The sequence below is a fragment of the Zeus faber genome (assembly GCF_960531495.2).
Source record: "Zeus faber genome assembly, chromosome: 5".
Taxonomy (NCBI): domain Eukaryota; kingdom Metazoa; phylum Chordata; class Actinopteri; order Zeiformes; family Zeidae; genus Zeus; species Zeus faber.
Genome location: NC_137192.1, coordinates 19,863,422 through 19,880,994, shown reverse-complemented (window position 1 = coordinate 19,880,994; position 17,573 = coordinate 19,863,422). Strand labels below are relative to the sequence as shown.

At 41.6% G+C, this 17,573-nt stretch overlaps 1 protein-coding gene across 1 annotated transcript in view; it reads right to left on the bottom strand.

Moving 5' to 3' along the window:
* cdh22 (cadherin 22) overlaps positions 1 to 17,573 on the bottom strand; it is a gene marked incomplete at both ends in the record, with an annotated part of 94,446 nt that overhangs the window by 14,329 nt on the left and 62,544 nt on the right. Inside the window, one exon of the mRNA XM_080001026.1 lies at positions 3,865 to 3,982. Coding sequence (XP_079857152.1) covers positions 3,865 to 3,982 — 118 coding nt within the window. The remainder of the gene's footprint in view (positions 1 to 3,864; positions 3,983 to 17,573) is intronic.

Sequence of the window (17,573 nt, the reverse complement as noted above, 5' to 3'; positions counted from 1 at the left end):
TCCCAAAATAAATTCAGTTCTGCTACATCTGCTTTGCACTTGTATTTGTGTTTTTCCCCATTTGTCATGACTCAACTTCCTTGGCCTCAACTTCGCCTTCATTACAAAAGCATTCCACAGGAGGCGTGTGCTGTGTTTAAGGTGATCCGATGACAGTCGTTCACATAAAAGCAAAATGTTTCGGTTAAATGCGAGAAAATGAAATAAAAACAAACAAAAAAACAAAAAAAAAGAGTAAAATGGAGGGTTTAGCTGCATGGGGGAACAAAAAGGTGCTTTTTCATCTGTTTCATCTGTTTGATCATGGCCCCGTGACAGCGTGTGCAGCCGGGCCGTGATGGAGGGAAGGAGGAGGAGAAGTGACAGATTGGATGTGACGGGCTGACAAATGCATCCGTGAAAAGAGGAGTGAAAGCGTGGCGGAGGGATAGAAGTTGCACATGGCCCTTCCTGGTGCATTATGGGAAGGGTGCGCGTGCGAACAGCGCTCTGCAGTACAGGTGTGTTTATACATACATATATATATATATATATATATATATAGTAACAGGACAACCCTAGTCAGGTTTCTGAGTTCATTAAATTAGATACCCAGACACTTTGATACTATACAGGGATGGGGACGGGGGGCGGGGAGACGAACCCTCGTGAGGTCACAGAATCTCTTACACTTTTCTTCATTCACAAATAATAATGGCTTCAATTGGGAGGCTCCCCAGGCAGAGACGTGGACCCTCACCTGCAAGGACTGAACGAAGGCAGACGTGAAGATGGAATTACCTGTTTCGTTGTCTCGGCTGAGACCTGATCAACAAATCCCCTTTCTCTTTCACACGTAGACCCACATTCTTTCGTTCTAGGACTCACACTGAGATTCCTTGTCTTCTAGACCAGGCCATAAATAGCAATCCATGTTCCTGAATAATTTGTATCTGCAATTTCTTCTTTGTGTAAGAAGTATGAATTAATGGGAACCAATGTCAAATCAATCAGTAAGTGAAGTAACATTATTTCTGCAGATGTTTCTATGAAAAAAAATCTAACTTCCATCACTGTATGATGCAAAACAACAAAGCTACAAGAATACCATCTAAATGTGTTTATATTTCAGGTAGCCACATTGAAATTTAGTGACCAACAGATAGAAATCGCTGGACAGATAGACAGACAATCGCTGTAACCACCAGGATAACAATGTTCATGTGTATTGTATAATGAGATCGAGGGTGATGCCTGTTGGTTAGTAGTGTTTTTTTTTATAGTTCTAATAGTTAGTAATTAGAAATCATCCTAACAGTAAATTAGTCAAAAATGTATGTTCCTGATAGAATGATTTTGAAAGATGACTGATGTATGAATCACATGTTCACAAGAGTTTCTGTTTTAAAACCATTTATTGGTTTGAGGCTAGAGGTGTATGGAGTTATGTGACTTTTGCAAATAAAGAAATTAAAAGAAAGGAATAAAATAATTAGCAACCAGTAAGAAAGGAGACGCCCAAAACCTGCCTCCTCTGGCTGGCGCCCAACTCCACCTCCTCTGGCCAGGGTTCAAAAGATCACACCGACCATTGTGTCTTGAGACTGGTCTCAGCTCAGCTCAAGAGGACTCCTTTATTTGTATTTTAAGTTTTCCAACGTCCTTTCATTAAGTTTATTTTCGCTAAAGTTCATGTGCAATTAAATTTTCACTGAATGAGTCTGCTCCAGTTGCCCAGCTGAAGTATAATGTTTTCTTATTTTCACTAAACAATGATTATCGCGTTCATCACTTTGGGGAAACAGAGGAAAATCTCTACCTCTGACTCGGCGACCAGTAAGACAAAGGCTTCCAACCTGCTCCATGATACGAGTTGATGTCAAATTGAATAATTTACCTTTTAAATGAATTGCCCTTAGCGTGCGCCTCACCTTTATTATTTCGATGAGCGTCGTATAACTTCCTACCTCACTTTTGTCCCTGAGTTAAAGTCTGTCACCATTTTAAATCCTGTAATCATTTGCTTATTTTCTTTATCTTTTATTTTACTATTATTTCATTTATTCAAATATTAGGCACAGTAAAATAAATCCCATTTATTAAATATTTTTTTGTCGGTTTGTGTTATTTAAAAATTGAAGACAGTGGTGAATGTATCCGAAAAACTCCAATCCTTAACAGACTAATCAATGCGACTTATTCTATTCCATCTTAAATTAGAGGTGGTACCCTATTTATAATATTTGATAATATTTGATAATATATGTACCATATAACGCTACATAAATTGATACGTTTTTTAATGAGTGGAATTTTAATTGCGAAAGTATTTATATGATTACCATATAAATAAATAAACAAATATATATATCTAGACGTGTATGTGTATAAGATATGGATAAATATTGCATAATACATGTCTAATAGACCAAGTACCAATACACACACACACACACACACACACACACACACAATTGTTTTGTTTATTGTATGTCTATCTATCTGCGGTATCTACAGTATCTACAGTATCTACAGTATCTATCCATCCATCCATCCATCCATCCATCCATCCATCCATCCATCCATCCATCCATCCATCCATCCATCCATCCATCCATCCATCCATCCATCCATCCATCCATCCATCCATCCATCTATCTATCTATCCATCCATCCATCCATCCATCCATCCATCCATCCATCCATCCATCCATCCATCCATCCATCCATCCATCCATCCATCCATCCATCCATCCATCCATCCATCCATCCATCTATCTATCTATCTATCTATCTATCTATCTATCTATCTATCTATCTATCTATCTATCTATCTATCTATCTATCTATCCATCCATCCATCTATCTATCTATCTATCTATCTATCTATCTATCTATCTATCTATCTATCTATTTATCTATCTATTTATCTATCTATCTATGTATCTATCAATCTCACAGAATTGGCTGAGAATCTGATGTCAATGCTCAACATCCTATGTGAGTCCTATAGCCATCCTAACATGGCTATGTGAGTGTATAGTTAGGTTATAGTGTGTTGTAGTGTGACTAAAAAAATAAAACAAACAAACAAAAACAATGTTATGGTAAACACACATATCCACACACTCGACCTATGGAGCGGCGACATGCGCGCCCTCACACGCACGTGAGCCTGGTGTGCAGTGGAGCGGGCGGCCTCCACACGGTGACATTTCCCCAGCCTGCTCCCCTGACATTTCCCTGGTGTCAGATCAATCACGGTTTGGCCGCACGTCACATCCACTCGGCTGCATGTCGCTAAAAGCTCTGTAGAGCACTAGCTCAGCACGGCGCTCCAAAAAAACACACAGACTAGTGTGGAAAAATAAAAATACATATACAAATATAAATATATAAATATATATATATATATATAAAAATAAAAATAAAAATACATATACAAATATAAAAAAATATATATATATATATATATATATATATATATATATATATATATATATATATATATATATTTATATTTGTATATGTATTTTTATTTTTTTTAACAATGATAAAAATAAATATATATATATATTATAAACAACAATATTTCACAGAATTCCCAGTTGTCTTTCACCTTTGATCTCCCCGTCATATTGATTCTCATTAGGTATAAATAAGTAAATAAAGCTGTGAGACTATCCATCAGCGTTCAGACTCCAGAGTCACATTTTAAATGTAAATCAAAATCCATGCTGCCTGTTTTTACCTCTCTCCAGTCCTCCATTAATTTTTACTCTACCCAGAGCGTAACCATTGTGATGCAAATTGACAGCGTATCCGTTCGCATTAATTTAGTGTTCCCCGTGACCTTTCTCGAAAAGGCAACCTTTGCGCTCTGACCTTGGATGTTCCACAGGGTGAAGTGGCGGTTAATGGAGGCTTCGGGGGCCAGCGTGAAGTAGAAATGATGACCGGACTGGGGCTCGTCCCTGTCCACAACGCTGATGGTGTGAATCAGCTGCACAGAGGGAGGGAAGGAGGGAGGGAGGGAGGGAGGGGGCGAGGGAGAGGAGAATGAAAAATAAAGGTTTTACTCAAAAAATCACTGTTTTCTGATGATTCATGGTTGTTCCTTAGTAATTTTCAGTAGTGTTATCGAATGAAATAACACAAAGATGTGAGATCTGAAATAAGAAATAGCAAGTTTGTTGGAACTGGTTTCATGATTTCTGCAAATACCAACAATGACAGACAGATAGACAGATAGACAGATAGATAAGATAGATAGATAGATAGATAGATAGATAGATAGATAGAGAGAAAATGAAACAAATCATTTGGTTAGCTATCCCTTACATTACATACATGTGAAATAGACTAAACCTAAAATGACCCCCCACAAATTGACAAGGTACGATGAATCCAAAAATCCATAATAAACAAACGTGATCCAAAAATAAGCAATAAACCAGAGAATTTTGGCAATAAAGAATTAAAAACGAAACATTTAATTAACAATCAACAATAAAAATACACAAAACATTTAAAATAACGGCAACTTGTCTAAAAGAAAGGAGCAATATAGGCAATAAAGAGAAAAATTAATAAGCATTGGTCATTAAAATCCATAACGCAAAGATCCTAATTGGTTGAATTTCTTAGGCCCCACCCACTGCAGATCAGAGCCACGCCCACTCCGCCATTTCAATGGGAGCAACGGCAGCTTGCGCTCTGGGGCTGTTTGAGTTGTGTTACCATGGAGGCAGGAGAGAGTGAGCGTCCTTAAGGGGGAACCTCAGGTAATTTACTAATGCTGGGGCTACAAACTGACCACGCCCCTTTACCAGAGCTCTGCCAACTTTCTGAGCATTTTGCAAAAACAAACTGAAATCTATGGTTTTGGAGGCTCCAACACTGACAATCTCTCTTGTCAACTGTGTATGTTTTACATGTCCCCTATTGAAGATATATGTTTTGAAACTCCTCTTTATATATGCATAAGCATCGCTATGCACCCTCACTTCACTTTGCTCTCTACAATACACCTGACGAGCAAGATGAAAAAAATTTCCCCAGGGACCCACACATTTTATTTATAATACACATACTGTATATGGTTTAAATTGAAACTTTCATATTTGCTCCATTAAGCAAAATAAAATAAATACAAATAAACATAGAAACAAAAAAAAAAGTGACTAATTAGGGCATTGTTTGTATTTAGTAGTAGCATTAGTAGTATTAGTAGCTCATTCAAATTCAGAGTGTGAGTGGGCTTCCAATGAGGCTGCAGAGGATTTTAAGAGTGATCTGAACAGATGTCGTACAATCATCTTCATATATATAATATATACAACTAAATTCCCTAAATATCATTTTAACATTTCGACACAGGGACTCTCTCCGTCCAACGGTGTCAGACCCAAAAAGTTCACATGAAACCACTGGACTGCAATACTCCGAGGGCCACCGGGTGAACCTATTATCCAGTGTTTTTTTATTTAAGTTGACCTTTTTTGACCACCGCAAAGTGGCTTTCTGTTGTGAATCAGGGAATGCAGGAATAGAGTTTTTGAAAGAGAAACATGAATAAAGCAGCATTAAACTGTTCAAAAGAAAAGGTTAAATCAAGAGAAAAGTTTGCTTCTTACTTTTGCCTAAATGTCAGCAGTCAGCAATATTATACTGAGAAATACGGTATATAGGGTTAGGGTTGGGTTTCTTGTATGTCTCATTGCACTGCTTTTTGAATATAAAAATATTTATTTTGGGTCATTTTTGAGTAGATTTTAACTGTGATTAATCACAATTAATCTCACAAATATCCTGCGATTAATTTTTTTAATCGTTTAATCGTTAGACAGCCCTAATATGTATATTTATATATGCAAATATTGTCAAAACCAGCATATCTTTTGGATAACCAAACCCAGCAGACCCAACTCAATGCGAGAGGTGAGCTCTTATTTTGAAATCAACATTTCACAATAAGGGTTGTGGGCTACTCTGAGTATTGTGAGCATTTTTGCGCTATTTTGAGAGCCTTTCACTTCACATTATATCAGAATTCACAACTAAAGACGAGACGAGTCTACTTGATGGACAACAGGGAAAAAATAATGAATAAAGGGAAAAGAAAGGAGACAATAGAGGTAGAGAGAGAGGCCAATCTCCCTGAAACCCAGCGCTGGCTTTTCCCATCACTGTTCAGACCCTTCAGGCGCTTATTCGGCTTTTTGAGAGTCAGCAAAACACTAATGAGATTTTTTCCCCACTGAATCTCCCGCACGAGGCAGAGATACACAAAGACATGATTTTTTTGGGGGACTATTTCCTTTTTCTTTCTTTCTTTCTTTCTTTCTTTCTGCTTAACATACACAACACACACACACACACACACACACACACACACACACACACACACACACACACACACACACACACACACACACACACACACACTGATGGATGTAGGTGTTTTATGGCGGCGCGGCAGTAATGTGTCTAGACGCACAAGACAAACCCTTGCTCTGAAGCTGCTATTAGCGAAGCCGCTTCTCAGGATGATTAAAGGTTGCTGTTGGACGGATGTGATTCTTTTTGTCTGATCCATAAACGTCACCGGGAATCAGAGAAGGAAGCGAGGGGGGAGATATATCAAACCATGATATATCTCTCCCCTTGCTGCCTTCTCTGAGTTTGATATATCTCCCCCCTCGCTTCCTTCTCTGATTCCCTGAGTGCTCTTTAAGCGGCGTCATGTTTTGAAATGATAAAGAAGCCATTGTTTATACACAGATACGCTCTCTCCTTCCGTTTTCTGTACCTCTGCACTTTTTTTTTCAACCCACCTCCCTCTCCACCTCTTGATAGATACGTACATACAGTAGATACTTTCTTCATCCTGAAAGTGCAGTTGCGGTATCAAAGCAGTATGCATCAAAACAATAGGCGATACTAGTGCAGAGACTTGAAATAGAAAATAAACAGATGGATACAATCAATAAAAATAAATCATAAAAATTAAAATGATCAAGAAATTAACAATTAAAACTGAAAATGTAAATAACAATAAAAATGTTAAATGAACCTAAAAATGAATAACGAACACACAACAATTCACAATAGCAGGAACTCTGCTGTGAAAGAAGCAACAAGCCAGGTTGCCTATTGCAGGGACTGCAACCTATTACTCATGGGACTGATCGTCAGATCACGTAATCCAATCGAAACACTCTGCATTCAAACCTGAAAAGGCAGAGGAAGTGACGACGCTGCACTTCCGTCTCACCCCCACGGGTATAATATACCAATACGTAAGTTAGAAAAGAGGAGGAAGCAGAAGTCGAGCCGTAATGGACAACCCGCAATGGAACCGTGGTGGAGCTGCTGAAGACCACGGACCTCTACCTCTGCCTCACCCATTGCACAGCTCAAACTACCGGGCATAGCATGGGAGCCTGCGTGGAAGTGAAGGCATCCCTTTGGCTGGGCCTAACCGGAATTCAGGACCTGGACAAGGTGCAGCTTCTCGATGCACCGGTGTCCCCCACCTGCTTTGGGGAAGCTATAGGCCTTGAGACGAGGAGAAGAAGTAGAGCAGAGAGGCTCTCCAGTCCTGGATCCCTCACAGCATAGATGCCTGGTGGAGGCGAAGTCGCAGGGACGGAAAGAGCCCTCCTCCCCAGAGTTCCCAGGGGCAGCAGAAGCCATGAGGCTGGACCCGGAACGCGTTCCGCCCCACCGGCCAAGTGCAGGAGCAGCAGAGGCAGCCCTGCCCCCAGGACCGCTGCCGGTCCCGCATGAACAGGGTCCTGCTGCGGCAAGCAGGCCCTGAACCTCGGATAAAACGGGGGTTGGGGCTGCAGGATGACTGTCCTGTCCCACTGAAGCCCTCCTTTCTCCCCGTGTCTACAGCTGGAAAGAACATGTTTACAGTGAAAAAACACACACACACCATTTGCCCACCTCAGTGCCCAAATGTCTGTGCCATGAAACAGATACCCCAACCCCTCACACCTCCCACCGTGGGAGTGTAGCAGGTTCCCAATATAAACACTCACCTGCCGCACACGAACCCCCACAGTACCATAAAGCACTGTTTGAGGCCAATCATAGATTCAACAATAAAACATGTGAAACTCATTAACCCCCAGAGTCCCATGGTGTCACGCCATACCAGGGGTGAATTTTTATCAGAACATATTGCCTGCAAGGCATCAATTGGCCATGATGGGCCCAGGCCCAACCCATTGAACGCTGTGCCACAGGGCGCCCAGGCTCGAGGTCGGTACATATCGGATCAGTGGGTCCACGGGTTGAACGGCGGGTTATCCCCGCCGATCCCCAGTCAGGGTTCAGGCAAAGTCATGCACATCACAGTTCAGACACGGCGTTTCCACCCAGTGAAGGACAAGTGCGGCAGGTGTCACCCAGGTGGAAGAAGGCCTTGTCGGTGTGGAGAAGTGCAAGGTTCCTCTGTGTGGGATCCACGCTGGGCATGTCGTATTACTCCACCATCACCAAAGATGCATCCACCACAGGGGCGGGGAGCCATCTACAATGGCACGAAAGCAAACGGACGGTGGATGAAAACACAGGCGAGACACCACATAAACGTGCTGGAGCTGCACACGGTGCTATTAGCTCTACAGCACTTTCTGACAGCCCTCAAGGGCAGACATGTCCTGATAAGGTTACGCGGCACGTCGGCAATAGTACATATCAATCGCCAAGGTGGGGTCCGGTTACTCCCCCTGTGCTGGATGGCAAACAGTTTACTGCTGTAAGCCGAATAGAATCACCACTTCCTCCGGGCTGTCCATGTCCCTCGTTTCCTCAACCATGGGGTGGACCTGTTGTCCTTGGGGAACCCCCGGGTGGCAGACTGACAGCTTGTGGAGGGGATCTGGATGCGGTTCAGTTGGGCGGAGGTGGATGTGTTTGCGTTGTGAGAGACGACGCTGTGCACGCTATGGTTCTCCCTTGAGGGGGACCAGCTACCGTTGGGAGTGGACGTGCTGGCCCACCCATGGCCGGAGGCATTGCTCTACGCTTTTCCTCCTGTGGCACTCATTCAGTTGGTGCTGGACAGTGTGCAGGAGGACAACCTAGTGCTGCAGCTGGTGACCCCTTATTGGCCCACCTTCAATGGTTTGCCGATCTGTGCCATATGAGTGTTAGACCCTTGTGGGAGTTCCCCTTCCAGCGAGATTTATTCACACAGGCACGCAGAACGATTAGGCACCAGCGCATCGGTCTATGGCGCCTTCAGGAATGGTAACTGAGAGGGAGAAGCTCCTAGCTTCGGACTTCTCGGATTCGCTAGTTGCCACTATACAAAGCGGCAGGGCACCCTCTACACACTTCCAGTACACACTGAGGTGGCGTATTTTAAACCAGTGTTGTGAACAGCGGGGACACGCCTCTTCCGACTGCCCTAGCGGGACAATATTGGAGTTCCTGCAGGAACTCTTCGCTGAGGAGAAAGCGGCCACTACACAAAAGGCCTATTTGGCAGGTATTTCCGCATGTCATGTGGGCTTGGACAGCTTCATACCAGGCAGTCATCCCCTAGTGGTATGCTTTATGGCGTGTCTGCGACGCCTGCGCCCAGTTCACCCAATCCGTTCTTGGGACTTATTGGTATTTTTGCGAGCTCTGTCAGGGCCTCCGTTCAAGCCTCTACAAACCGCAGACATCAAGAGCATTTCTCTGAAAACGGCTTTGCTGCTGGCGCTGAAACAGGTAGGCGAGCTGCAGGCAGTCAGTCAGTCAGTCAGTCCACCCAGTCAGTCAGTCAGTCCACCCATCCTGCATACAGTTCATGGGTGGAGGGGGTTAGAGTGCTCATACGTCCTAATGTTTCTTTCACCCCGAAGGTCATTACCACTCCGTTTCAGAGACAGGTGATTGAGTTGGCAGCCTTCTCTCCACCACTGTTATATGGACCGTAACAAGGATTAAGGTGCTGGGACCAGTTTTTTGTGTGCTTCGGCACCTAAGCAAGATAGGCCCTTGTCCAAGGAGCGGTTGGCTCATCAGCTGGTGAAAGCCATAGACTTGGCCTATAGGAGCATGTCATTAGAGGCACCTCAGGGCCTGCTCACACACTCCACCAGGGAAGTGTCCTTCTCTCGGGCCCTCTTCAGGACCTCCATAGGGTGATCACCATACTATCACATGATGCTATACGGTAACGGCTATACGGCCTCCTCTTGTCCCTCGCATTGACCTTCACTACGGCATCTGTTTGTTTGCTTCAACTTTTCCTTTTTTGGCTTTTAGATGTAAACTGCTGTGGCTCTCTATCCCACCATCATCCCCCCTTCTTCACCTCCATTGCTCTTGACCACTCTGATTAATGACATTTCTCTTCATTCTCTGTTTCCTTATCTGCATCAGTGAAAGGACATAATGTGCAAATGTAAAGTGTGAATACATTTTATTTGAAATCAGATTGAATCAACTGTCTCACAAAGCAACACCAACTTTTATTGTTAAGTGCTATTGTTAATATCATGATATATGTATACATCATTCATGTCAATCCATACTGATTTTTTAACCTGTGCCCTCAGCAGCCAAGGCATCCAAAGGAGGGTATTTTCCATTGAATGGCATTGCATCCAAGACAGAGTTAATCTGCTAGTGGAGTTCAAATTCTCAACCTGCAAATCACATCTTTAGTAATCATCAAGAAACACTTACAATAACTTAATCCTTTTGAATAACGTGGAATGTTAAGAGCACAGTGTTTCTCTTATACCTTAATTGCCACCATCAATCCATCTATTCAGAGGACAATCTTACCATGTTTTTATCAACTAAACTACTAATCACTATTCATCCTCCAATATATCCATGGGGATAATCATGCCAAGTGAAACAGAAACAAACAAACACAAGTATTTCACAAAACATTAAAGTGACAAAAATTGGAACAATAATTACAGCACACAACCTCTTTGTCTAACAACTATCGCAATAGACGAGAAGAAAGAGAAATACATAATCAGGAGGGAGTTCAAGGGAGTGTGTACGAATACTCCAAGCCCAAAGCACCCCAGTCACAGAAGAACGCTAGACTTGCAGAGAAGCCAAGGGCCTACAAACCATACATACATACAGTGGTTCTGTTTGTCTATGTTTCTGCTCGACTATTTATATTTAATGCACCAGATGTTTGCCATTGTAAGTGAAAATCTGATCTGATTTTACACGCATGTCATGTATGTCAAGCCTCTACAAACCGCAGACATCAAGAGCATTTCTCTGAAAACGGCTTTGCTGCTGGCGCTGAAACAGGTAGGCGAGCTGCAGGCAGTCAGTCAGTCAGTCAGTCCACCCAGTCAGTCAGTCAGTCCACCCATCCTGCATACAGTTCATGGGTGGAGGGGGTTAGAGTGCTCATACGTCCTAATGTTTATTTCACCCCGAAGGTCATTACCACTCCGTTTCAGAGACAGGTGATTGAGTTGGCAGCCTTCTCTCCACCACTGTTATATGGACCGTAACAAGGATTAAGGTGCTGGGACCAGTTTTTTGTGTGCTTCGGCACCTAAGCAAGATAGGCCCTTGTCCAAGGAGCGGTTGGCTCATCAGCTGGTGAAAGCCATAGACTTGGCCTATAGGAGCATGTCATTAGAGGCACCTCAGGGCCTGCTCACACACTCCACCAGGGAAGTGTCCTTCTCTCGGGCCCTCTTCAGGACCTCCATAGGGTGATCACCATACTATCACATGATGCTATACGGTAACGGCTATACGGCCTCCTCTTGTCCCTCGCATTGACCTTCACTACGGCATCTGTTTGTTTGCTTCAACTTTTCCTTTTTTGGCTTTTAGATGTAAACTGCTGTGGCTCTCTATCCCACCATCATCCCCCCTTCTTCACCTCCATTGCTCTTGACCACTCTGATTAATGACATTTCTCTTCATTCTCTGTTTCCTTATCTGCATCAGTGAAAGGACATAATGTGCAAATGTAAAGTGTGAATACATTTTATTTGAAATCAGATTGAATCAACTGTCTCACAAAGCAACACCAACTTTTATTGTTAAGTGCTATTGTTAATATCATGATATGTGTATACATCATTCATGTCAATCTATACTGATTTTTTAACCTGTGCCCTCAGCAGCCAAGGCATCCAAAGGAGGGTATTTTCCATTGAATGGCATTGCATCCAAGACAGAGTTAATCTGCTAGTGGAGTTCAAATTCTCAACCTGCAAATCACATCTTTAGTTATCATCAAGAAACACTTACAATAACTTAATCCTTTTGAATAACGTGGAATGTTAAGAGCACAGTGTTTCTCTTATACCTTAATTGCCACCATCAATCCATCTATTCAGAGGACAATCTTACCATGTTTTTATCAACTAAACTACTAATCACTATTCATCCTCCAATATATCCATGGGGATAATCATGCCAAGTGAAACAGAAACAAACAAACACAAGCATTTCACAAAACATTAAAGTGACAAAAATTGGAACAATAATTACAGCACACAACCTCTTTGTCTAACAACTATCGCAATAGACGAGAAGAAAGAGAAATACATAATCAGGAGGGAGTTCAAGGGAGTGTGTACGAATACTCCAAGCCCAAAGCACCCCAGTCACAGAAGAACGCTAGACTTGCAGAGAAGCCAAGGGCCTACAAACCATACATACATACAGTGGTTCTGTTTGTTTATGTTTCTGCTCGACTATTTATATTTAATGCACCAGATGTTTGCCATTGTAAGTGAAAATCTGATCTGATTTTACACGCATGTCATTAAGGGCATGTCATCTTTATTATTTAATAACATCTTTTGTTTTACTTTCTGTGTGCGGTGCAGAGCATTCCCCGGTCACAGACGTGCATGCTCGGAGGCTGAGAATGACTGTGACTCAGCCCCTGGTGGGCTGCCGACCTTGGGAACCTCACATTAGAATGACATCACCCTTGCTGTCTCAGATCTCTCCACCCCGGTTCTCCTGTCAAGGACTGCATGACCTACTGTGGAGGTACCCCAAAATGAAACCCCCAGAAAGCTGTGACTTCCTTGAGGGTGAAAGTCCTTATTGGAGTTTATTTACCCCCTGCCCAACACTGGGTTCAACTAAAGAAGTTGTTTTTTGAGGTCATTTCTGTGAGATTTGGTGAAGGTGCTTATTCAATATCATCACATGAGATTTTGCTGTAAAGAGATATTCCACCTTGAATGTCGGAACCTCTTTGAGCTAACTTTCATGTACTTACACCCAGTCTTTGCTTGGCGTGACTGAACTTGTTGCTGTCATTGTTTAGTGCTCAAAATGGGTTTCCGGGTATTTGAATTGGAAAAAGTAAAAAGAAGCATATTTGCTTTGAAATGTAGTGGAGTAAAAGTTGAAAGTTTAAAATAAATTAGGCCAAATTGGCTTTGATGTTCCAAGTCAAAGGCAAATAATGACTTTATCCGGCTCAAAGGAGTGTTCATCATCACTCACATATTCTGTTTGTAAAAATACAGCATGACCTTCTTGTTTACGAAATAAAATATACTCGCATGGGAGGGAAAACAGATTGTTTGAGGGTAGACAAATATGTATATTATATATATATATATATTATATTTTTATATATTTTTATATTTATTGATTATTGTACATTTAAAATGAGTAAACATTAAGTCCTCACCCATTAGTTTAATACGCACTCATCTGGAATCCATCCAACAAGTTTATGTGGAAGGACACACACACACACACACACACACACACACACACACACACACACACACACACACACACACACACACACACACACACACACACACACACATCATCATACACATCTTCTCCACCTCCTCTCCACCCTTTGAACTTCCCTCTCCCTTCTCTTCCCCACATTATTTCATCTAAAGGTAGGGGAGTAAGTAGAGGAGGGGGGTGTGGGGGACACCATAAATGGTGGCCTTGTTATCAGTTGAGAGATTTAATCTGCTTCTCTTTGTTTTGTTTTCCCTTGAACATGGACAGAGAGAGAGTGCGAGAAGAAAGGAAGGGAAGAGCGGAGTAAAAAAATCCAAAGTACTTTAAGTACTTTAGTTACTTACATACATGATACACTGATCAGCCACAACATTAAAACCACTACTAATAACCACTAGTAGTGTGTACCCCCCTATATTTTTATATTATATATATTTTTACTTATTTTATTTTCCTCCCTTTATTTGCTTCTCTCTCATTCTTTCTCTGCCAGGTGTTTTACAGTATATTTAAACGCGTGTGTCTCTCCTAGGGCGTGCAGCGTGGAGGCCCTTTCGACACTGGAAAAGCTGCACCTGAGGCCACGGCCGCTGTGTAGTTTTTATCTTGAACCTTTCATCACTTCACAAACAAAACACTGTATGATCTGTCCCATTCATTCAGGGTTTGTTCCAAAAAAATATATATGTATATATCAAATGTGTGTAAAGGTTGAGATTGCCTCCACGTTTCAAGCAAAAACATAAAATGGTTAAAAGATGCATTCAGATACTATTCTTGAACTCCATCCTTCATTAAAATGCTGGTTAACATCATTTGTTACTGTTCACAGTAAATCCTCGCTGAACGCTTGAGAAATGTTGCTCTCTGCTGCAGCTTCTCACTGTGTTTGAATCGAGTTCAATGGGGCAAACATTTAAGCATAAAAAATAAAGGTAAAAACATAAAATCTGCTTTTCAAAAACTGAAAACCAACATTTTTGTCGCAGCTGTTGAAGTGCATGTTTGGTCATGTTTTAAATAACAGAAATATCCTATTTTATTTCAAACTACTGTTTGAAATTTCTGAAGCATATTCAACGCAGAATGTTGGCAAAATCAGGTTCCCAGTAGGAAGTAATGCAACTTCCTGTTTCTAGTCTCTTACGTGAGAGCGGATGTAGACATTCTTACATACTGTAGGACTGTAATTGACATCGTATAGCCGCCATTCATGACATTTTGTCACATGATGAGTAATATGTACAGTATTCAAAATGCATGAAGGTCAATGTTGACAAAGCTCTGCTAATGGTTAAATTGGATCCCTCCTAAACTGTAAATATCATAATATTTTTGGAATTTGTCTCAGTTCTGTGTGCATAAATTATGCTCTGTAAGCCAGACAGTGTCTTACCATCTCTGGAACCAAGGGCAGAGCTGGTGCAACATTTTTTGAAACGGTCCTGCGTTTTTCAATGGAAGATGAAACTGCCGTTTAAAGTCATACAGCGGGGAAAGACACTCTTTGTACACTCAGTTGCAGAGCCCTGATATGGTGCAGGGTATGGTGCAAAATTAAGACTACTGAGAAGTCTGTGGTGGTTAAAAGCACATTTTTCTGTGCTGCGACAAACTCAGAACACAAATGTATTTTTACTTTGCAGGTACTTTAAGACACATAAATAAGTGGGACTAGCTCTTTCGTTGCAAGATCAAAATGGCAGGGATGCAGTAATGCATCAGTATCAGCAGAATAGCAGCTCTGTGTTCGTCAGGGCGAGCTCAAGCTTCACTCTGAAAGTGAGATCTAGAAGTGGATAAGAAAAGGTAAGACTCTTTGTTGAGATTTGGTTCTTGACGAGTCACCCAGGAAAAATAGTCGTTCCATTATTACGAGTCTTGGCCTGTTTGGTTCAGTCGGTGTGATGCACGGTGAGCGAGGGCGGACTTCCTAAACAATGAACGGGTCAGAAGAGTTGGTTCGGCTCTGAGTTGTTAATGGAATTCTCCCAATAATTATTCAATTCTGTCAAAATGATTTATTGTTGTGGAGCACAGAGTGTAAATTCAGTAAGCGTCACATTAAATAAGAATTACCACAAATACCTAAACCTTTAATTTCAGTTATTATTTCGTTTGTGAGTTGAAGATTCACTCTTTTGCCAGAGTGACTCCAGAATCCTTAGTCATTTAAAAGATTTGTTCACTACGAGTGAATCAATTGAGAGTCTTGCACCACTAACTATTAGTAGGTCTTTATAATAATAAGCTCAGTTCTATCTGTTAACAGGATAGTACTATTTCATTGCAAAAAGTGTGGAAAAAAAAGCTGGAAAAAAAAAGCCGGGGACACTGACTTAACCAGACATTGCTCAGATCCACATATTTTGGTAGAAATTGTCAGAATGTGTCAGATCAGCTTCCAGTTCGGAGTTAATGAGAAGCTTTCCATCCATTTCCCAGCGTGCTATCACTGTTATCGCCCGGCTTCGCTCCTCCATCTCCCTCGCTCGGCTCTATCTCTCTTTCGGTGGAACCACAGAGAAAATCTGATTAGCCTAAGCCCTTTAAAACGGCGTTGGGTTTGATCCCGTTTGAGAGCTGGCGCAAAGTGTATTTTGTTTGTGTTTTGGAGGCAGAGTGTAGCGGTAAATAAAAGGAGTGGATGAGAGGCTAAGCAGCTTTGACTCGGGGACACAGTTCAAGCTCGGGTTGTGACACAAAGTGGCAAATAGCTCCGCAGCCCTTTATTCACGGGGATTTTTAAAGAGTCGGATGCAGGTGGATGTTTAGAGGAGATCAAGGGGAAGACAAAAAAAAAAAAAACAGATGACAGATTCAGATAAGACTGCTATTTATACACACTCATTAAAATGGTTTACGTGAAACTCACGTCTTTATATTATACAAAAAAAATAAAAAATAAATGGCCACGGGTTTTATTGACTTTTTTTACTTTCACCAATCAGCTGCTTTGGCTACTTCCGCTCTAACTTAAGAAACTAGAAACAAAATGTTGTGTCACTTCTTACTCAAAACCAAAGTAGTTTTAAATAAAAAGTGATACAGTGATACCTCGACTTACGACTGCATCTACCTATGACTAATCCAAGATACGAGTAGCGATAGTCGCGAAAATTTGTATCGACTTGCGACCGACTGCTCCAAGATACAAGCGATCGATATTCTTTTCATATTTACTGTGTTTGTGCTGTGTATTTTGTTTATTTTCACCCTTCATGATTTCATCATTCATATGGGAAAAACTGCTTTGACATACGACTGTTTTAACATACGACCGTTCTTATAGAACCAATTACAGTCGTAAGTCGAGGTACCACTGAATCACTGTTATTTAATACTAATACAAAATAACTAATACAAAATGTGAAATAAGACAACTCAGTCTGTTTTTTGTGAGCTGCGTATTTAAGAAAACATGTGTTTTCAACAAGCCGTTCAGAGTTGTGTCTCAGTACTACGCCACATGGGAACTCAATAGAATTAGAATCACCCCTCCATCTGAGTAACTCCACCCACAGCTGGAGGGCCACCGGACCGGCTCGCGAAGTGTTCAGTGCTCTGTTATTGGCTGCGTGATGCAGCTGTCTTTTTTAAAAGAGGGGAATCAATACCAACTGTCTGTGACAAAACTGCAGACGATGGAAATGTAAGTATTAGTAGTAGTAAAAAAAAAAAATAGAGTATTGTCTGTGACATTGATGGTAGGCTGCGGCAGTTAGAACACATTTTTAAATGAGGCCTCGTAGATCTAATATGAGTGAGGATTCAGCAGCTGGTTGACTCATTTCGGTTGACTGCTAAGGTTAAATAAGTGAATCTTTACGTACTCATACAACATAACTACTACTCAT